Raw genomic sequence first — 22,221 nt, 5'->3', positions numbered from 1 at the left:
CAGGCATTAAGGATTTTTATATTGTATTTAAATATACAAAATAGAATGCAAGAAATGAAAATTACTGTTCAAAGATTAAATTCCATGTAACATACTGCAAAAGGATCTGATATTTTTAAAATATGAATTCAAGTCTCAAAACATTTAAACTCTATTTCAATAATCACATCAAATGTGAATTATTAATTATTGCTGTAACAGTAGGAATATTTGTCTCTGAGTTAGTGTTTCAAAACATAAGTAATTTAAACTAGAGTTCTCAAGACATGTTCAGGTAGCTGAAATGACTTGTTCAGAGTCAATCAGGTGTTGATCTCAGAATGATTCAAAATAATCTGTATTGGCTCTATGCGTTTATTGCTATCTCCACTATATCAGTATTTTGTTGACTCTGAGAACAAATGTATTCATAACTGAACTTTGAAAAATAAACAAGTTCTATAAGAAGTGTACACAGTAGAAGAGTTAGCATGTTCTGAGCTTTTTTTTTTTTTTTTTTTAAATTACAAACTTTTTAGCAGCAGAATACCTTGAAATTTAATCCCCTCCCTCACATTTTAAGATATTGTAAACAGGCTAGAACTTTAGGGGATCTGTGAAATAGCCCATTCCGCTACATTTTTGGCAATCTAAGCCAGCAGGAGAGATAGTATAGTATCCGTTTACACTTTCAAATAAAGAATAAACATTTCAAATAATTCATATATATCCGGCATTATAGCTTTATATACCGCCCTCTCTCCCCTACCCACTGTAGATTCTGGTCTTTACATACATTCCAGTCTGGACAGATCTGGAATATGAAGCACTTAAGGAAAATGCATTGCATTCTCCAGATTACTTCGTTTGGAAATAGCATCACATACCTTTTAGGTGGAGGTTTTCCAAAGGCACAAATGAGTTAGCCACCTGAATGCCGTCTGTACTGTTGCTTGTGCTTAGACAATACCATTACTCAGATCACTAGCTGCACAGCAAAATTACTGAATGTTCTCTTTATGTACACAACACCCATGTACAATAATGACAGTTAGGGATATGGGTTAGGTGAAAAATATTGTGTCCCAATTGACTACACCTCTACCCTGATATAAACACGACCCAATATAACACGAATTCAGATATAACGCGGAAAACAGTGTTCCAGGGGAACGGGGCTTCGCACTCTGGCGGATCAAAGCAAGGTCGATATAACGTGGTTTCATCTATAACGCGGTAAGATTTTTTGGCTCCCGAGAACAGCATTATATCAGAGTAGAGGTGTATTTGGAAACATCCTATTTCTCCCAGCCTTGGGAATTCTCCATACACCTGATAAAGCCATTTTTTAAGGGGCATGCAAGGGAACAAAACAGGGCTTTTTGGTTCTTATATATAAAGGTCCAAACTTAAAAATGAAAGTTGTTTTTTTTAAAATTGTGGGAATATCAAGTCTTGCCTTCTCTGTTTTTGTTGGAGGTCATCTTGGAGGGAGAACTAGAATAGGAACTTTCGCAGCCCTTAGTGTATGGTATGGAGGTAGTGAATCTTCTCAGCAAGATTTTTTTTCCTCTCAACTGCTTATTCAGGTTTACAACACATGTTAAAGTTTTAAACGACTGACAAAACATATATCAATGCCTTGATACCAATTATGTCCTAATTCTACCAGTTTTCAAGTTTAATGTCTTCCCTGTTTTTCATGGTAGACACAACCTGGATTTCTAATGTAACTAACAAGAAAAATTATGTAAATTATGTAAAATTATGCAAAACACTCTGGCCTTTTTATCAAAAAGACACTTTTTTTTCTTTGCATGTTGTTATCTTTAAATCATTCACAAGGCACTCTGTCAAGTGACACAAATCACTTCCTCTCCCCACCAGTTTGGGGTGCATGGGAAGAGCTCACAGCCTCTCCGCCCAGGAAGCAAGATGTCCTATTTTAGTGATATACCAGAGAATCAACAAAATAGAAATAATTTCCTCCAGGCCATGCTATAGCATTCCTTCTTAGTGATGTAAGTGAAACCAATCTGCTCTAAAATGCTGCACTATTGAAAAGAACTATTTCAAACTTTCCAAATTGGCCATTTTCACGTTTATTATTAGAAATTAATGGTAGTAAAAATATCACGTCAGCTTTAAACAAAAGTTATAAACAAATATTCTCCCGAAGATATAATTTTGCAAATGAAACCCTGCCTATAAAAAGCAAAGTGCAAAACAGCATCTTTGCCTCTGATTCCCACCCCAAGCCCCAAATTTGGCATTAACAAAAATATAACTGCAAGATCAACAAAACCATGAAAATGTACACAGAAATCAAAAGACACCAGTGAATAACTCCTGCAAGGTCCCCACTAAAAGTAAAAGAACTCTACTCAGTAAAATGACTTAACACCTTTCCAATAGCTGTACGATCAATTATGTAGAATTAAGAAATATAGTAATAAAATTTACTCCATTTTTTTTCTAATCACAAAGCATTTTAAAAACTCTTGTTCTTGGAAAAGATATTTAACCAGAAAAAAAAAAAAAGATACTGAATTCCCTTTTTATTAATATACATTTCAGATTACTGATTGGATTCATGTAGCTTTTCCCTCAGAGTGCAGTAAGATGCAGAGGACCTACACTTTAAATAGCCACATGACAAGATTCTTCAACAGCATTTTGGTACTGGGTTTCTTCATCAAGCTGAAGATTCTAAACACAATAAGACATTTGATCAAAAACTGAGAAACGCTGTACACGCTTATCAAACTGTTTGACTCCATCCTGTTTTGTATTATTTGTTGCTCACATATGGTACTGTAAATGGCACCTAGATAATCTCTTGTGTTACAATATACGTATCAAGAACAGGATGAATAAAAATCAGTGAATTTAAAAAAAATCTGTTTTATTTAAATTGGATTTCTGAGATAAAATGTTTTTTTGAGGAAAAACCCTATGTAAACAGTTTTAATTAAGATACATTATAGCTCAAAGATATCTCATCATGGAATAGGGATTATAAATTCAAATTCTATAGTATGAGACAATATATTCATGTAATGTTTAAGAAAAGTTTTGTAAATGAGTTCCAATAGTTCATGGATTAGGGACCCAACCTTAGGGGGCTCCAGTATAGATTATTTAGATTAATCTTTCTATCTACCCAATGGGACTCAGTGCTCAGTATAGAAGCAACCATCAGAGATGCTTACTTTTGCAGTTCTCAAACTGTGGACTGTGTCTCCAGAGATAACATGTTGCTTAACAGCAAAAATGTTTTAAAATAAATAAAATAGAGAGGTGAGAAATAATAGACTTCCACCCTACTGTCCCTCTGTAAATTTGTGTACACAGAGTCAGTCCCTTACGTCTCTCTAAAAGTGCAAAGTTTCAAAAAGTTCAATGAATAGAAGATTGTTGGGGGTGGAATAGATCTGGACAAGGAGAAGAAGTCTGGAGATAAATGTGAGAAGGGAGGGACAGGCAATAGAAGCAAAAGTGAAACTATTTGAGCAGAGTATTCCAGGAGTCTTGAGGTCCTTCTGAGTGTAGCCTTCATTGATTTAAGATCTACCATATCATTTTCTCACTAGAAGGGAAAATCTATAATAGCAGCAGGCCGTAAAAGAGACCCAGTGTGGGTCTCATCTATTTCTGAGTTGTGAAGAATATGTATTCAGGTTATAACAACCAACAAGAATGCACTTGTATGTAGAAATCCATGATTAAATTGAGTCTTCCTGACTTCCTGATTTAAATCAAATTCACCCTGATCAAGAAGGTTGGCTAAACACTCAGTACTATATCTTACACAGATACCAAAGAGAGATGAAAGCAGAGGTGTAGAACTCTTCAGCTGAATGAACCCAATCCATCTCCTCTCCCTGATTTTATTGTGGACTAGTTAGCTAGGGAGAGGGATTCTCTACCATATAATTCTTATGAGAGGGTTTTCAGTCAGCCAGTATACCTCTAGGACATCAAAGGTGCACCCTAAAACCGTATTTCCAAGGCCTCTGATTGTTCTCTCTTTTGGCTGGCAAAGCAACAGACAAAATAAACGTGGCAGTCTGGAGTCTGTCACACTTCCCTTGAGATTAGGGGTAGTCTTGGGCAGCTGTGCAAGGCTGAAATTAGCTTTATGCAACAACCTCGTCTACACTAGATGGTGTTCAGCATGATTTAGCAGCATCTGTTGCCAATACCACTGTCAATGGCAGTTACTGTTTATAGTGTAGACAACAGTTTAGAAGTGGCAGAACTACCGCTAAATAGCAGGTTCCACAGCAGCTAAGCATGTAAAAGTTGCAAATCTTTTGTGGGCTCTGCAGCACAGAGGCTAATTTAGTACTTCCCTTCAGAGAAAAAAAAAGTTTCCCATTTCTTTGAAGATCAAGAAAAAAGGAAAAATACTTACCACAAATTCTCCATAGTCAAACTGGTGTCTTAGATTTAGATGGCTAACAAGATTTCTAGTAACCTGCCTGGGATCTGCCCATGGAAGAGACACACAAATTGGACAAATCTAAATTTGAAAAATTATTTAAAGAAAAAGTATTAGCCAATAAGACGACATCATTATATTGTGTATTCTATGTAAAACCTTAATCTGATACTTATCCACCTCAAAAGTGAATGTACTAGAGTTTTACATAAACATCATTTTGAATGTTACACAACTTACAATTTTCCAGAACAATATGACTAACACTTGAGACTGTCAACTTGAAGTTTAGTCTGTTTTTAAAAAGAGGTTAAAAGTAATTTGTTACTACATCTGCCTGTAAGTCCTTCTGCCAATTTGCCTTTTAAATAAAAATTTCCTGTATTTAAAAAAAATTATTCTGTCTTCTGCTCACTGATGTTTGTGTGGGTCTTGCACACAACTAGGGTGCAAGAGGAAACTATACAGAGGAAACAGTGAACCTGACTACACATAGAGTAAAATAAAAATATCTTTCCCTCTTTATCTTTTGGTTTTAGAAATGTTAGGTTTTACACATAATAATAGTAAGTTACAAGACAAATAAGATTTTTAAATTGACAATGTTTCTATAAGTAACAGCAGTTCTAGTTAAGGGACAAGAAAATAAAAGCATCAAGCTCAAAAAACGAAACAGTTTACATTTCAACTCAACACAGCAACTGAAACTAATGTGACAAAGAAAAAACAAATGCCTTATGACTGAAGTGAAGTAAGAAAAGTTATAGTTAATAGGGAAATGTTTTTGAATGAAAACCCCTTCTTCAACTTAACTACAGTGTCATCAATGCAATTATTTTCTTAGAGCATAATACTTGTTTGGAACTGTAAGAGCCCATAGAAATTAACTATTACTCTAAGTAACTAAAATAAGGGAAGTTTAAGGTGCTTACATTGAAAATATATATATACTTACGACAGGAACTATCTGATAAAGGTGTCTATTGTTACAATGATCCAGTAGGTGTTGCCGGGTAAAGTTGGTTTCCTGACACAGGGGGCACTTGAATGTGGGATGCGCACTGGAAATGGAAGTTATACAGTATTATATAGATCTATTAAAACAAAATTTAAGAGATATCAGAGGGAGATAACAGAACATCTGCCGACGTTGTCATAACTTTTTTGTTAGTAGTCAAAATAAAGGAATTCTGATGCCATTTTGCTAAATTGTAAATTTCAAGCAAAACTGTAGATTTGTGTGTCAATATGTATTCTATTACATTAGGGAGTTTAGACAATTCTTTTGTCTTTTTTATTAAGGCCATACAATGCATCCTAGAGATTCTCAAGTAAGAAGAAGCAACCAAGAACACCAGATTCTAACTGATAAACTTGCACGTACATGAATCAAAGGATTTAAAAAAAAAATTTTTTTTTAAAAGAAGTTTGTCAGACTCTCCTAAGAAGTTTGAATTGTCTTCTCCCTACTGGAAATATATCTGGAACTAAATATGGACAACTTAATCACTTTTACAATATTGAATTGAAGAAGCCTACCTTGCATCTCCCTGAAGTGTCTGAAGATTAGCCATCTCTCCGTTATCAAATGTAGATGTATCACTCCTATTACTTCATATAAAATGTTAGATAAAGTATACAAGTTTAATTTGTGTTTGAATATCTAGACACCAAAAATATAGTTTTTTTAAAAGAAAAAAAAATCCATTGAGTACCATTAATTGTAAACTGATCATATAGGTAGATCATATCGTAAGCATATATAACATGACAAAAAAATATCACCCCTGCTCAGAACTTTTATTTTGCACCAAGATGTTATTTTTCACTTGATTAGCAGGATGAACTTTAACAGAATGCAAAGTAATTTAGTATGAAAATAATGTTTAGTATATGCTTATCTATTCAACAGCAAGACTGAATTTTTGGGGCAGGGAGGGAACAGAAAGAGGACGAATAGCTCCAATGGCAGTATGGACTTTGTAAACAGAAGACAGGGGCTGTCTTCTAAAAGGTATTAGACAAATGTTTGCAACAGTAGTTACAGGCATTAATCCTCCATAATTTGAAACTGTAGAAAGGAGTTTCTCCAGTTTGTGCACACTAGATACTTCATACAGTGTGTCATAAGCAAGAATGCTACTTTCTTTAAATGCAGGTTTTGACCATGTATCTTTAACTAAGCAAGGCCAAACTGCTCGACTGTGCATGTCTTATAGCGTTAGACATGGGAATTCTGTGTGTGTAATTTGGTGTGCAGTAGCATGACAACTTCCAGAATATTTTTCCAACTCAACCACTTCAGAGCAGTATGGCGTGATAGTTATGGAAAATGCCCATATTTGAGTCCACTTCCAAATATTCCTCGTTCTTTACCACAGATTCATTTGAAACTCAAATGGATTTTTTTTCCCCCAACTGGTCGAACTACTAAAAATAGACGGTGATAAACGAAGGTACGCAGTATGTGTAAGTATCTATTAAACTAAATGTGAATTCTGAATGCCTGGCTTTGTTTTTACTCTGGTATTGGCAAAACAGGTTCTTTAGCCTTATGGCTTGCACCTGAGAAAGGGTAAATGGCATCTGGTTATATAATTTATAAACCAACATGTAAAGATGCCAAAGGGCTATTATTCACTTTCAAGATTAACTCAAGATGAGTCAAATCTGAAGACAAAATCCTAAACAGAAGACAGCAACATTCTGAAACAAGAGGAGGTTAGTGACAATCTATCCATTTAAATAGTAATAAGAATAAGGGAAAAATAAAACTTCTCTAAACCTAAGAGCAATTAGACCTCCTACAAAGCAACTTACTCAATTGCTGTTAAAGCAAAAAAAAAAAAGTCGGAGGTACAACCTTTAGGGAAGGCTTCTAGAAGTTATTCCAAAACATGCTGTAGAGCACTTTTCTAAATCCCACAGAATGAAGAATAAAGAACAGGATCTAAAGGTTGTTTCTAGAGAAATATTCATTTTTGAAGCACAAGAACTTAGACAATACTGTTTACAAAAAGAAAATGTGCCCTAGAAAAACTATTTCCCTTTCACAAAAAAAGGATCTGAGTCATACATGAAATACACTAATTACCTGTTCCCTGTTGAATCTTGGGAAATCTGAAAGTTTGGAACAATAGAAGGAACACCATATTCATCCTGATACTTCTTACATGTTTTATAATGGTGTCTCATGCGAGAAAACCTAACCTGTAAATGAAATTTCAAACCATTTAGATTTTACAGTGTAACTAGAACATCTGGGAAAAAAATTATGGTACTTCTGCCAACAGATAAAATAATGCATGTAAGAAAGGAAAACAGAACAACCCTGTACAACAATATATTAAATTCTAATTCCTCTTCTAATGCAACTTTAACAACTACATTCTGTATCCACTCCATCTATGCACTGAACACTTAATAATGTATTAGGCATTATATTCAACTCTTGATACAAAAGGAAAAGGCACTATGGGGTATTCATTTGTTTTAAATGCACCTTTCCCCTTCAGCAACTTTGCGATCCTAGCCCTCTTGCCATTTATGCAGTCAGTTACACCTCAAATTAACATTTTCAGGGATTCCTATTGTCAAGCAGGAGTACTGGCTCCCTTGAGCACAATGAAGAGCTTCACAGAAGGAAGGGAGAGCAGGACAGCTACAGATAGAAACATGTCCAAAGGTTCTAAGAACACATCTTTCACAGCTAGTATGCTCAATGACGTATGTAAGCCACTTTGTTATTTCCAGTCTACCAGTTTGCAACTGAGTGTAAATGGCATTTGGTTTTACAGTTTATCAACCTGAATGTTTAAATGATTCTCTCACCTTATTTCATTTTAAGCAGAGATCATGAGTAACAAAGCACCAAACTCAGTACTAATGGAGAAGCTTGTGTGATATCCTGAGATCCAAGAGTGAGGAAGGGTAACATTAAGACTTCTTGGATTCAAATGCTTCATAAACAAAATCTATTGGGTGAAATCCTGACTCCATTTAAGGAAAGACTCCTATTGACCACAATGGGGCAAGGATTCCACAAACAGTGTTGTGAACATTAGTGATCTCTTTACCAAAGGGAAAGCAGAGAGATTAAATAATATGGTAGTGTTTAATGGCATTTGTATTGCTGTTTGCATTTTTTATTTTTGTGCTCTTCTGCTGTAAATTTGAGCATTTAAAAAAAAATATAGCAGATTATGAGCTCTCGTTTATTTTCTAGTTGTTCTCCATTTCTCATTGTCATCGTTATTCGTGTTCTCTTGGCCTGTTTTAGAGTTTTCATTCATTTCTCTCACTTATTTTAACTTATGGAACACTATCAGTTTGGCACTTTACAAAAAAGAAAGTTAAATCTTTCTTGAAAAGCAACTTTTTCAGCAGCCACTTTGCTCTGATTTCAAATTTTGTTTCATAGCTAAGGACCAGCTTCTACTTCAGATGCATGTGTATGCACACCTGCCTCACTTAGTGCTCAATGCTGCAAGTCATTAATGACACATAGTAGCATGAAGAATCAGGTCCCAAGGAAGGAAAGTTTATTCCCTTGTAATAAGTAACTTTTATGTTTTTACTCCACCTGTTTTTCACAGCATCTACAACACCCAGAAAGCTTCTTCATGTTGTTTTCAACATCCAGAGCCCTTTTGGGACATGATCTTTCTTTTTTAGTCACAGTTCCACGGCATAGAGGACAATGTGTTCCACTTTCTCTGATTGCTGTCAGGAAACATTTCCTGCAGAAGCTAATTCAAAGTTAACACAAACACAAATTAGTAAAAAAGAAAAAAAAGTTGGGTAGGTCAATATCTTCTGCTTTAGCACCAAGGATAGTTGAGTAGCTATATTATTATTTATTATAAAAATAGTAGAGTAGGGCCCTGAACCAGCAATAAATTCTGCAGGATAAGGATCACTGGCTGAAGTCTGTATCTACAAGTCTTCACAAAAACAATATAGATCAAAAGAGGAAAAGTTATTATAGAAACATACTACTGATCTCAAGTTATGGGATGTTTGGCAATTCATTTTATACAGAGATTGCACTTTCTAATTCCAGTAAACCTGAGTTGTATAACTTGAATGATCATTAACGAGATACTGAACATGTGACATTGATCAGATGCTAATGTTTATTTCTAGACCAATAGCAATATAGCCCAAGAGTGCAGCCATTCACTCACCAACTGCCCCCATAAATTCCAATTTGTTGGTTTTTGCAGTCCTCCTTACTTTCCATACATAAACAGCATTCTTTTAAGTGTCTCTGTTGATTTTAAAAGGAATACTTTTGGGGTGGTTTTGGCAAATTTCTAATTTGTAATTAAACATTTCTCAGAAGTAACATACACTTTTTGCAGCATTGTGAATGACAGCTAGAAAATGAAACAGATTACACTCTTTCCATTTTCCAATCTGAGAGAATAGCCAATTGATAACAAATTAAGTAGCCATTCAATAAAATTTGTAAAATTACTTCACTTCTAAATATATAAGATAACATTAGTAATACAGGCAAGGGATTTTTTAAAAAAAAATTTTTCACCTGATGGTTCTTTCATTACAAATGAAATGAGGATGATAAAAACTCTGAAACACCTCCATACACAAGCTAAATTCAGCATTGGATAGAGGTTTATTATCAGCACAGTAGACTGGAAAAGCTTTAAAAAGATCTGTAAAGTTTTACTGTATGTATCATACTGCACTACAGGCTGCTTCCAGGCCAAGTGTTGGAAAGCTGGGGGGAAGAAACAAAAGGAATAACAGCTTCTCAGGAGGCTAGAGGACAAGCACTGGTAGAGGGGAAGGTCAGGGGCAACAGATACCTACACGTGTTGGCAGGTTACTGTCCTCACAGGCGTTTTGAACACCTCCTGGCACACGGGGCAGTAAAAATCCTCTTCATTGAAACAAATAGTGGCAGGTTCCTCGGCCATGGCAGTGAGTCTTGACCGCTCTGTGGGAGGAAGGGGGGAAATCACTCACGTAAGGAGCTTTAGGTCTTAACCGATCTCCCCCTTGTGAGGATGAAGGGCTGGTGGGGGAACAGGCCTGTGCCCTCTGGTTGGCAGCGTCCCTCGCCAGCTTACTGCGAGGGGGCGCTGATGCGGGCGGCTGGGGCAGAGCGTGCTCCGACGAACCAGGGCCAGAGCTGCAGGAAGGCTGCGGTGGCCAATGGGGAAGGGGGCTGGCACCGGGAGGGGATCGGTCTCTTCCCCCCCCCCCCCGCTCTGTTTCCGTCTCTCTACCGGGCCCGAATGGCAGCAGGAAGCGCCCTCCCCCCTCCGGGGCCGAGAGCGCGGCCCGCGGTACCTGGCGGGGGCCCCCTGGGCGGGGCCGCCGCTCCAGCGTCTCAGGGTCGCTCAGCCGCAGCCCCCGCCGGACCCCATGCTGCAGCCGCAGCAGCTGTCCCGGGGCGGGTTTCCATGGCGATTACCTGCGGCTGGGCCCGGCGGGATTGTTATGAAACAAGCGTCCCCTCCCCCCGCCGCGGCCTGCTGGATGGCCCTTGCGGGACGGCCCCGTTCCCGCCGCCACTCCGCTAGTGCAGAGCCCCCGGGAGCCCGCCACGCGCCCTGCCGCGCCCGCCTTCCCACCCCTTTGCTCCAGCCCCTCCGGCGGTGTCAGGCCCTGAGCTTCCCCTTTGCGTCGGCCAAGGAGGGGCCCAGCCTGTGACAGCAGTTCCGGGGCCCTGGGCGCCCGGCCCGTTCAGCCCCGCCGCTTGCACCGAACGCCTCGCGCCCGGGGCGAGCAGCCCCCGCGTCCCGCGGGAGTGACCTGCGTTGCGTTCGCACGGGGCCAACCCAGCCTGGCAGCAGAGGTGCCCGCAGCTCCCTCCCTCCCTCTTTTGTTTTCTGCTGTGTGGCTTTTCCTAGACCATTGTCCTTCCTGATGGATTTGTCCATTGCCCCGGGTCAAGCAAAGTGGGCGGAGTGGGCAGCAATTGTGCTTCTTCAATGGGGAATTAGCTCTGATTTCAGCCTGTATTGTAGCTGCATTGGTGCAAACCCCTAGGGATATGGCGGTGCTCAGGTGTTGGATGGGTGATCGACTTGAGCCGTTTTGTAAAGGTTAATCGAGGCACTCTCCAAATATTTGCCCCACAAGCAGATATTTGTCCCAAGTTAACTCAAGAGAAAAAACTAGCAGAGACACTCCCCAGAATTGGCACCTCCTGTGCACTAGGGGTTGGCACTGGGGTAGCTACACTGCGGTGGCTGAAATTGAAGCTGATTCCTAGCATAAACTAGACATTGATGCTGAGATCTCACAATTCTCAATCCTGATGAGAGGGAACAAGCAATGTTCACTATACAGCAATAATATGCAAGATGGTGCGGCAGTTGTAGGAGTACCTAATAGGGGAATTACAGCTGCTGGCCTGTGCTGAGCAGATTGCTTAACAGGAAACTAACTGGCTGTGTCTGCAGGAGGAAAATGATGAGATTGTTGGCCAGCATGGTTTGGGACATAAGAATGGCCCTACTGGGTCAGACTAAAGGTACATCTAGGCCAGTATCCCCAGAGGGAATGAACAGAACAGGTAATCATCAAGTGATCTATCTTCTGTCACCTATTCCCAGCTTCTGGCAAACAGGCTAGGCACACGTTTTCTGACCATCCTGGCTAATAGCCATTGATGGACCTATCCTCCATGAATTTATCGAGTTCTTTTTTTTAATATAGTTATGATCTTGGCCTTCACAACATCCTCTGGCAAGAAGTTCCACAGATTGACTGTGCATTTTGTGAAGAAATACTTAAATATAAGAATGGCCATACTGGGGCAAACTACTGGTCCATCTAACCCAGTATCTGGCCAATGCCAGGTGTTTCAGAGGGAATGAACAGAATAGGCAATCATCAAGTGATCCATCCCGTGTCCTCCACTTCCAGCTTCTGGCAGAAGTGTCCACAGAGCTGCCTTTTTTGAAATGTCCAACCATCATTCCCAATTGCTGTGCTTTCCAGTTACATTTGCAGCAGTGTGTTCTGGGGAAATCTGGCTAGTTACCTTAGACTGTGACAGTGTCTGTTGCCAGACAGAGGGGCTGTGTATTCACTTGATGAGTACACTGTGCAGGCAGTGACATCAGGGAATAACATTATTGCCAATGGCCATGATTATATGGTGACTAGCAATTGTGGGGTGTGGTTTTACCTGTCTCTTGTATACATAATAAAAGATGCCAACACACAATTTTTCCCTTATTCAAAATGGCCACCATCTCCTTTTACAGTCAATGGGGGTGAAGCCAGGATGATGGCTGTCATTTCCTTACATATGCTATCTGCATGTGGAAGTGTGTGTGTGTGGGGGGGGACCTTAATAAAGGTGGCTACCACTTCCCTCTCTTCTCAAAGAGATTTAAACCAGGCAAAATGGCTGTCAGTCTGTGCTTCAGGGGGCTAGATGGACACAGGGACTGTGAGGAGCAGCAGTGGCACTGTGAAAGGTGGATGAGAAAAGTGAGGAGTTGCAGAGGATAGAGATGGGGTGAGAGATGCATGAGTTGATGGCAGCTGCCTCAGCATAGAGATAGTGGTGAGCAAAGGGAGTCCCCTCCAAACAGCCAGGGGAAGGCAGGGTTGTAGTATTGTCAATTCTCACAAACTGATTGTGTGAGACAGGGGATGTTGGTGCCTGCAGGAGGAGTTGTCACAATGACATCAGAAGCTCCTGTGGACCTATGATTTTCAGGGCTAGGTGCATGGGCAGAGGTCTGTGTAAGAGTCTTGGGGCTAAGGACACAGACCTGACCTGCATTCCGGTAAGGGCCTAGTTCAGAGAGAGGAGGCCTAGAGTAGCAGCAGGAAGGACTTAGGATGGAGAGTAGGACCCTGATGGAGGAGAAACTCTCGGGGGAGGGAAGAAGTCAGCAAACAGCTGCCACTGGGTCACAGACAGAGAAGTCTGGAAGCAGAGAAGCATTGCTGTTAGGTCAAGACAGTAATAGAAAATAGATGGCGATTTCCTGTATTAGAGGTGAAAAGAAGAAGAGGAGGTAGAGGTAGGTGTGTATTTTTGTATGCATTAAAGACTTTTCAACCTGACGTTATCTCACACACATTGGCAGAAGAGTTAAAGTCAAAAAACAGACTAAAAAACACAATTTGAATGCACACACACACAAACAGGATTTCAGCTAATCTCATGATTTGGAAGGAGGAACACTCACTCATTAGTTTTGATCTCTACAGGTTGATAATAATCAAAAAATAATATTCACAGTATGTGCTTGCCAATATAACTATAGTGGTATAATTATGCTGGTAAATTTCCCTGTGTAGGTAAACCCTCAGACATTAAGCAGATTCTGTAGTGACCTACCTGAATTTGGGTCTTGGTGATTAACAAAAAAACAAGCAAACCATTAGTTCCTCTTTTAAAGATAAACAGGCCTCATCTGTAGAGATTAGATGACTTTAAAATAAAGCACAGTGCCTTTATTTGAGGCCTTTGTTGAAAAAAAGGAGGATGGGAGGATTGACTTCTACTCTGCCACCACTTTGAAGCTGACAACCCTCCACAGTGAATGTATAGAAGGGGTTGCCAGGCAGGGGAACCCCCACCCCTCTTTCTAAGTCCATGGGTCTTCAGATGGGAGGAATGCAACCTGAAACCCTAAACCCCTGGGCCTATGTGGCCTTTCAGGACCATTTATGATCCTAACAACCAACCAGAGCTCTATACTGCATCAGCCAGTGGTGGTTGCAACAGGTAGCCTTATGCTACTTTCTGGTACAGTGAGGACTACCCAAATAAACAGAATAATACCCTGAATATTGGTGGCCCTGCCTGACTGATCTTGCATGTCTGGAGGGTAAGAGCCCTGGCTCAAGATCAAAGCCTGCAGTCCAGTGGTTCTCAAACTCTTGTACTGGAGACCCTTTTCACATAGCAAGCCACTGAGTGCAACCCCCCCTTATAAATTAAAAAAAACACTTTTATATATTGAACATTATTATTAATGTTGGAGACAAAGCACGGTTTGGGATGGAGGCTGACAGCTCACAAACCCCCATGTAATGACCTGGTGACCCCCTCAGGGGTCCCAACCCCCAGTTTGAGAACCCCTGCTGTAGCCCCTTATACAAAGACTCACACTGGGCCTGTAGTTTTTGGGGAGGTTGAAGGTAAATCTGTTGGAGGAAACTGAGCTGGAGCTGAGGTCTATCCTTCAGGATCAGATCAGGAGATGTTGGGTATGGAGTCCTGATTCAGGCCTAACTCCAGTTACTATTAATATTGTTATGCAGAAAGATGCTAATTGATGCACCTGATGGCAATCTTTGATCCAGGCCATGGCTACACTAGAGAGTTGCAGCGCTGGTGAGGGGGTTACAGCGCTGCAACTTAGGATGTGGCCACACTTGCAAAGCACGGCCAGCGCTGCAACTCCCTGGTTGCAGCGCTGGCTGTACACCCGGTTGAGCCTCGGGTATAGCGATTCCAGCGCTGGTGATCCAGCGCTGGTCAGCAAGTGTGGACACCCACCAGCGCTTTTATTGACCTCCGGGGTATAAGGAGGTATCCCAGCATACCTTTTAAGCCTCTCTGGTAATCCTGCACACTCCACTACCCTGGGCTCAGCTGACCCCACCTTTAAATGCCCCGGGAATTTTAAAAATCCCCTTCCCGTTTGCTCAGCCAGGTGTGGAGTGCAATCAATCGATCAATCAATCAATCAACGATCATGCCTCCACGCCCCAGACGAGCCCCAGCATGGAACAGTTCCGAGCTGCAGGACCTCATCAGTGTTTGGGGTGAGGAAGCTGTGCAAGCACAGCTGCGCTCCAGCCGGAGAAATTATGATATTTATGGGCAGATATCACAGTCCTTGCTGAGAAGGGGCCATGAACGGGACGTGTTGCAGTGCAGGGTAAAAATTAAGGAGCTGCGCAGTGCTTACTGCAAAGCCCGTGAGGGAAATCGCCGCTCAGGAGCTGCCCCCACGACCTGCTGTTTTTACAAGGAGCTGGATGCCATACTTGGGTGTGACCCCACTGTCACTCCTAGGAGCACGATGGAGAGTTCAGAGCACGGAGAAGTGGGGGAGGGTGTAGAGGAAGCCGAGAGTCAGGCTACTGTGGTGGAGGGAGACACCCCGGAGTCCCAGAAGGCATGCAGCCAGGAGCTCTTCTCAAGCCAGGAGGAGGCTAGCCAGTCACAGCAGCTGGAAGTTGCTGGTGAGGAAGAAGCAGAGGATCGTGCTCGGGGTAAGCATATTTTTATGTTTTGGGAGAGGACGGTTTGGGTTATGGCTGCCTGCATGCATGCCTAAATGTGGAATAGCCCATTGATTTGCTCTATCACGTCTCTGTAATCTGCCTCGGTAATCTCTTGAAAAGTTGCAGCCAGAGCGTGGGCAATGTGCTTTCGCAAGTTTATAGGGAGAGCCACCGTGGTCCTTGTCCCGGTCAGGCTAACTCGTCCGATCCACTGTGCAGCGAGGGGTGGGGGGTACCATGGCTGCACACAGGCAAGCTGCATAGGGACCAGGGCGGAATCCACATTGCTGTAGAAGACCCTCCCTCTCTTCCCAGGTAACACGCAGCAGTGATATATCTGGCAGTAGGAAACCCTGTTGAGAATTTAGGGATACTTCAGTGCAGGGCTCCAGGTTCGCGGTCCCCCCCCCTTCCAGCAGGTAGCCAGCCCCGCGGTGCGCTCCAGGCTCCCCCCTCCCCCTTCCAGCAGGTAGCCAGCCCCGCGGTGTGCTCCAGGCTCCCCCCTCCCCCTTCCAGCAGGTAGCCAGCCCCGCGGTGCGTTCCGGTCTCCCCCCACCCTTCCAGTAGGTAGCCAGCCCCGCGGTGCGTTCCGGTCTCGCCCCACCCCCTTCCAGCAGGTAGCCAGCCCCGCGGTGCGCTCCGGTCTCGCCCCCCCCCCCCCCTTCCAGCAGGCAGCCAGCCCCGCGGTGCGTTCCAGTCTCCCCCGCCCCGCTTCCAGCAGGTAGCCAGCCCCGCGGTGCGTTCCGGTCTCGCCCCACCCCCTTCCAGCAGGTAGCCAGCCCCGCGGTGCGTTCCGGTCTCGCCCCACCCCCTTCCAGCAGGTAGCCAGCCCCGCGGTGCGCTCCGGTCTCCCCACCCCCTTCCAGCAGGTAGCCAGCCCCGCGGTGCGTTCCAGTCTGCCCCCCCCCCTCCTTCCAGCAGGCAGCCAGCCCTGCGGTGCGTTCCGGTCTCGCCCCCCCCCCCCTCCAGCAGGCAGCCAGCACCATGGTGCGTTTCCCCCCCCCACCAGCAGGCCGGCAGTTCCGCGGACCGCCCCCCCCCACCAGCAGCTCGCCAGCTTCATGTTCCCTACTGTCCCCTGTGCAGGCCACCAGCTACCTCCTGTACCCAGTGCAGATAAACCCCAGTGAGCCATCAGTCAATTCCCCCTCCCAGGTGAAGTCGGGGCAGAAACACTCACCCCATTGCTCGCCATGCCTTCGCTTCCCTGGCCTCTCTGTGTTATGTCAGTGTAAGCAGAGTCAGGATAAGCTCTACCCTGACATCTGGTAGAAAGAATTTCAGAGAGTGTATTTGCATAGGCACGCCTACCCTATCCCAGACTGCTGAGCTGTGGGACTGCTTGGTGACAAATGACTCACCCTCAGTTGGGTGGTACTTGCTAGACAAGGGACATGGGTTCCAAAACCCAGTGAATTGAGAGAGGCTGGGGACAGGTATCTGTGCCTGGTGGTGTAGTTGCCTTGTGGAGCTAGAAGCACCAGTTGCACCCCCCTCCTCTCTCCACTGTGGAATGTCAGAGTTGATTTTTTTATTCCCTCAAGAATCTAAATACAGGTTACTGAGCTGAACTCACTTTGGGCTAATGGTGCACTAGCATTGGGGCTCCCCCACTAAGAGCTGAGATCACTAAGAGTTGAAATCACTAAAGAGCTGAAATAACTGAGCTGAGAGCACTGAGTACTGTGCTAACTAGTGGGGGAGCCTGAAGTTATACTGTGGAACAGAGCAGCTGGTGGAGTGGAGCAGTTGCGGGGACGGCTGGAGCGGACCACGGGACGGCTGGTGGCAGCAGAGCGGCTGGCAGAGCGGAGTAGCTGTGGGACGGGTGGAGCGGCCCACAGAGTGAGCGGAGCTGAGCAGTTTGCAGAGCAGCTCATGGAGCAGAGCAGCTGCTGGAGCGGAGCAGTTTCTGAGGATGGCTGGAGGAGCAGAGTGGAGCAGCTGGTAAAGCGGAGCAGTTCGTGGAGAAGGCAGAAGCAGAACCCACGGAGAGGCAGGGCAGTTGGCCCTGGACCACATAAGGTGCCCCTTTCTACCCAGGCTGGGGGGAGGGACCTCTACAGATAAACTCTCGAACTCTGGGGTGGCATTGACCAGAGACTTTTGGGTTGTTGGACTTTGGGGTGATTGGACTTAAAACCCTAAGGGGAAAAGGGACAGTGCCAAACGTACTTGGAGGTGGGTTTTTGTTTATGGTTTGTGTTATAACCCTGTTTGTGGTGTTTCTCCAATGGGATGCCGCATTGATTCCTTCCTTTATTAAAAAGATTTTGCTACACTCAGACTCTGTGCTTGCGAGAGGGGAAGTATTGCCTCCTAGAGGCGCCCAGGGGGGTGTGGTATGTGAGTGTCCCAGGTCACTGGGTGGGGGCTCGAGCCGGTTATGCATTGTGTTACTGAAACGGAACCCCTGGATACTGAACCCGGCCCTTGTTGCTGCCAACTCAGAGGGGCAGAAGGGTTACATTTTTGGGGTCTCGTCCGGGATCCCTGGGTCAGTACCCCTCGCAAGCACCTATTGAGTGTTCCGCTGTATTGGGAAATAATTGTGTTTATATTTTGAGGAAACTACTGTTTGTATAATGGCTAATATGTCAGGTTTGTTGGGCCCCAGTCCTGCAGCCTCTAGCTCAGGGGCGGCAGACTCAGCCTATGATTGGGCAAAAGCACTGGGGCATATATTGGAAAAGATTGTGTTGGCCTATGCTACGTCAAACTCTTGTCGTAAGTTAAGGTTATTTGATGGGGAAGAGGAGTTTGAACTCTGGTCGGAGCATACTACTGAAATGCTGCGGGAGTGGGCCGTACCCGATGTAGAAAAGCGACGATGTCTAATAGAGAGCCTTAGTGGCCCAGCATTAGATGTAATTTGCACCCTGAAGCTCACTGACCCTGAGGTCAGTGTGAAGGACTGCCTAGAGGCCCTTGATAATACCTTTGGGAGCGTAGAGGGCCCTGAGGACAGTTACTGTAAATTCATTAATACCCGACAGCAAAGGGGTGAGAAAATTTCAGCCTATATACAGAGGCTGGAGAGACTACTTCAGAGAGCTGTTATGAGGGGAGCAGTGACTGCTGAGCAGATGGATCAGACCAGACTGGCTCAAGTTGTAAGAGGGACTCAGTATCGGAACCCAATCCTACTTCATCTCCGACTGAGAGAACGGCAGGAACATCCCCCAAGTTACTCCCAGCTGATAAAGGAGGTCAGGGAGGAAGAAGAAAGGCAGGCAGCCAGCGAGTGTTGGGAAGCCCAAACATTGGGGCCAGCCAGCACGACGCCACCGCCAATGGCCAGTGTACTGATGGTGAGCACCACAGAGGAACTTGCCCAACAAATGCAGGTCCTGACAGAACGGATAGCTGAGCTGCAAAGCATCATTGACCGAGCTAAGATTTCCAGGAATAAGGAGCCTCAGACTGTGATGATAGAGAAGTCAGTATCTAGAGTCACCGTCCCACCTCGCCGAATGGGGAAAGGACAATTCTTTTGCTACCGGTGTGGTCAGGATGGGCACAGTGCTGCTAACTGCCATAAGGAAGAGAACCCCTCCTTAGTGTATGAAAAGCTGAGGATTAGTTGGAAGAGATCCAGTAGCTGCCAGAAGGTCTGGGGACAGAGACCACCTAGGCCTAGAGGATTTGAAGATTCCCCCAGAAGAGACCATCCAGCTGGGATCCCTGCAGGACTGATAGGGCCTCGAGCAGAGGTCATGGTGAGGATTGAAGGGGCGGAGTGTAAAGCCGTGCTTGACACTGGATCTCAAGTGACTATTATATTTCAGTCATTCTACCAACAGATGCTTAGGCACCTGCCCATACAGCCACTGACTGGCATTGGTCTGTGTGGCCTCAGCATGGATGAATACCCCTATCAAAGGTATGTCATAGTGCACCTGGAATTCCCAGAGGAGGTTGCTGGGGTAAAGCAAGAGGTGGACACCGCTGCCTTAATATGCCCTGACCCGAAAGGGACCTCTGATGTGTCTGTGCTGATAGGGACCAACTCCAGCCTCTTCAAGGTGCTCGCGGATTACTGCAGACAACGGGCTGGGGACCAGTACCTGAGTACCCTGATGATCCATACGCTTTGTGCTGAAGCCTATAGGAAGATTGAGAGCACCAAGAAGGAGACATCTGAGCTACCGATTGGGGCACTGAAGTACATGGGTACAACCCCTTTAGTAGTGCCTGCAAGGACGGAGCAAGAAGTACTTGTCATGAGTACAAGGCTGAAAGGCAGTAAAGGGGCATTAGCAATGATAGAGCAGTCGGCTGAAGGACAGCTCCCGGAAGGAGTGCTGGTCCCCAGTGGAGTCATAACCCTACCTGCTGAAGCCCAGGAAAAGGTGACTATACTGATTGCTAATGAAACAAGTAGAGATATTGTGAGGCAAGGACAAAAGATAGCAGACCTCTTTGAGCCTGAATCAATTGTAAAACCCCAGTGTGAGACTCAAGTGCCAACAATAGACCCAGCAAAGTTTGACTTTGGAGATTCACCATTGTCCGAGGAGTGGAAAGATCGCCTAAGAAGGAAACTTTGTGAAAGATCCAAGGTGTTCTCATTGCATGAGTGGGATGTGGGATGTGCAAAAGGAGTAGAGCACAACATCAGACTACATGACTCTCGACCTTTCAGAGAGAGATCTAGGAGGCTTGCTGTCTCCGAGATGGAAGATGTGCGACAACATCTTCAAGAGCTGGCTGCAAATGGCATCATTACAGAGTCCCGCAGCTCATACGCCTCGCCCATTGTGGTGGTCCGTAAAAAGAATGGGAAAATCCGGATGTGTATTGACTACCGCACCCTAAACCGCCGTACTGTGGTTGACCAGTACACAATGCCTCGAGTTCAAGATGCCTTAGACTGTTTGCTGGGAAGCCAGTGGTTCTCTGTGTTGGATCTTCGGAGTGGATACTACCAGATCCCTCTGGGTGAAGAAGATAAGGAGAAGATAGCCTTCATCTGCCCGTTAGGGTTTTATCAGTTCGAACGCATGCCCCAAGGGATTTCTGGAGCACCTGCCACATTTCAACGTCTTATGGAGAAAGTTGTGGGAGACATGAATTTACTGCAAGTGTTAGTTTATTTGGATGACCTGATTGTGTTTGGAAGAACTTTGGAGGAGCATGAAGAAAGACTTCTTAAAGTGCTTGATAGGCTGGAGGATTATGGTTTGAAGCTTTCAATTGACAAATGCCAGTTCTGCAGGACCTCGGTGAAGTATGTGGGGCACATCGTGTCCCAAGAGGGTGTGAGTACTGATCCTGATAAAATAGAAGCACTCACTACATGGCCACGTCCAAGCAACTACAGAGAACTCAAGACCTTCCTTGGGTTTAGTGGTTATTACCGCAGATTTGTGAAAAACTATGCTACAATTGTAAAACCCCTCAATGATCTTACCAGGGGATATCAGTCCAGCAAGGACAAATCTAAGACCAAGAATAAAAGGCCTTCCGTTCAGAGACACTATGGCCCCTTCGAACCCTTTGGGCCACGGTGGGATGAGAGATGTGAAAGGGCTTTTCGAGCAATCATTACTTGCCTAATTCATGCCCCAGTCCTAGTATTTGCTGACCCAAGCAAGCCATTTATCCTGCATACTGATGCCAGTTTGGAGGCTCTGGGGGCAGTACTGTACCAGGAGGTGGAAGGCAAGCGTAAACCTGTAGCCTTTGCCAGCCGAGGACTGTCTGATAGTGAAACCCGCTATCCCACCCACAAGCTGGAGTTCTTGGCCTTGAAATGGGCCATCACTGAGAAATTTCGAGACTACTTGTATGGGGCTCAGTTCCAGGTGTGGACAGACAACAACCCACTGACTTATGTGTTAACAAGTGCTAAACTGGATGCTACAGGGCAAAGATGGGTGGCCGCTTTGGCTAGCTATGACTTCAGCATTCAATACCGATCAGGGAGAAGCAATGTAGATGCAGATGCATTGTCCAGGCGGCCACAGGCACCACGACTTGCTGTGATACCCACGGATGGAGTGAGAGCTATTTGCAGTGTAAGTCGCCGAGAGCCGGAGGCCCATGAGAGCCTTCATGGATGTGTTGCTGAAACTTTGGGCCTACCCCCTGAATGCGTGCCTTCTGCTTCAGTAAACTATATTGCTTTGGACCAATCTCCCTTGCCCATGCTCAATACGGCTGACTGGCAAGAGGCCCAGCTGCAAGATATTGACATTCGTGATACACTACTTGCCAAAAGAGAGGGGCGAGGCCCAGCTGAGGTTGTCCCACCTACCCCAGAGGGCAAACTACTATTGAGAGAATGGACCAAACTAAAACTGATTCAGGGAGTGCTACACCGCACGACCACAGACCCTCTACAAAAGCAACGGAATCAACTAGTGCTGCCAAAAGATTACAGAGCCCTGGCCATGAGGGCCCTGCATGATGACTTTGGACATTTAGGGATGGAGAGGACCCTGGAACTTATCCGCAGTAGATTCTATTGGCCACGGATGGCTGAAGATGTTCGCAGGAAATGTGAGACCTGTGCACGATGTGTTCAAAGGAAAACTCTGCCCACGAGGGCTGCATAT

General features: G+C 44.5%; 1 protein-coding gene across 6 annotated transcripts; it reads right to left on the bottom strand.

The window, feature by feature from the left end:
• Positions 1-2,522: 2,522 nt before the first annotated feature.
• Positions 2,523-11,311, bottom strand: RNF138 (ring finger protein 138). 6 transcript variants are annotated; one of them, XM_050942068.1, is made up of 8 exons: positions 11,207-11,311; positions 10,259-10,385; positions 9,006-9,171; positions 7,518-7,633; positions 5,963-6,034; positions 5,379-5,484; positions 4,397-4,504; positions 2,523-2,688 (listed from the first exon to the last, which is right to left on the bottom strand). In XM_050942068.1, exons 2-8 carry the CDS (start codon positions 10,363-10,365, stop codon positions 2,620-2,622), a joined length of 744 nt encoding a protein of 247 aa, XP_050798025.1. In that variant the 5' UTR covers positions 10,366-10,385; positions 11,207-11,311; the 3' UTR covers positions 2,523-2,619. The 6 variants fall into 6 exon arrangements, with proteins under 6 accessions (XP_050798025.1, XP_050798022.1, XP_050798024.1 ...); XM_050942065.1 differs by lacking the exon at positions 11,207-11,311 and adding an exon at positions 11,026-11,137; XM_050942067.1 differs by lacking the exon at positions 11,207-11,311 and adding an exon at positions 10,866-10,964.
• Between the last annotated feature and the right edge of the window lie 10,910 nt (positions 11,312-22,221).

This window comes from Gopherus flavomarginatus, chromosome 2, assembly GCF_025201925.1.
Source record: "Gopherus flavomarginatus isolate rGopFla2 chromosome 2, rGopFla2.mat.asm, whole genome shotgun sequence".
NCBI lineage: Eukaryota > Metazoa > Chordata > Testudines > Testudinidae > Gopherus > Gopherus flavomarginatus.
This window is presented reverse-complemented; position numbering and strand designations above follow the sequence as displayed.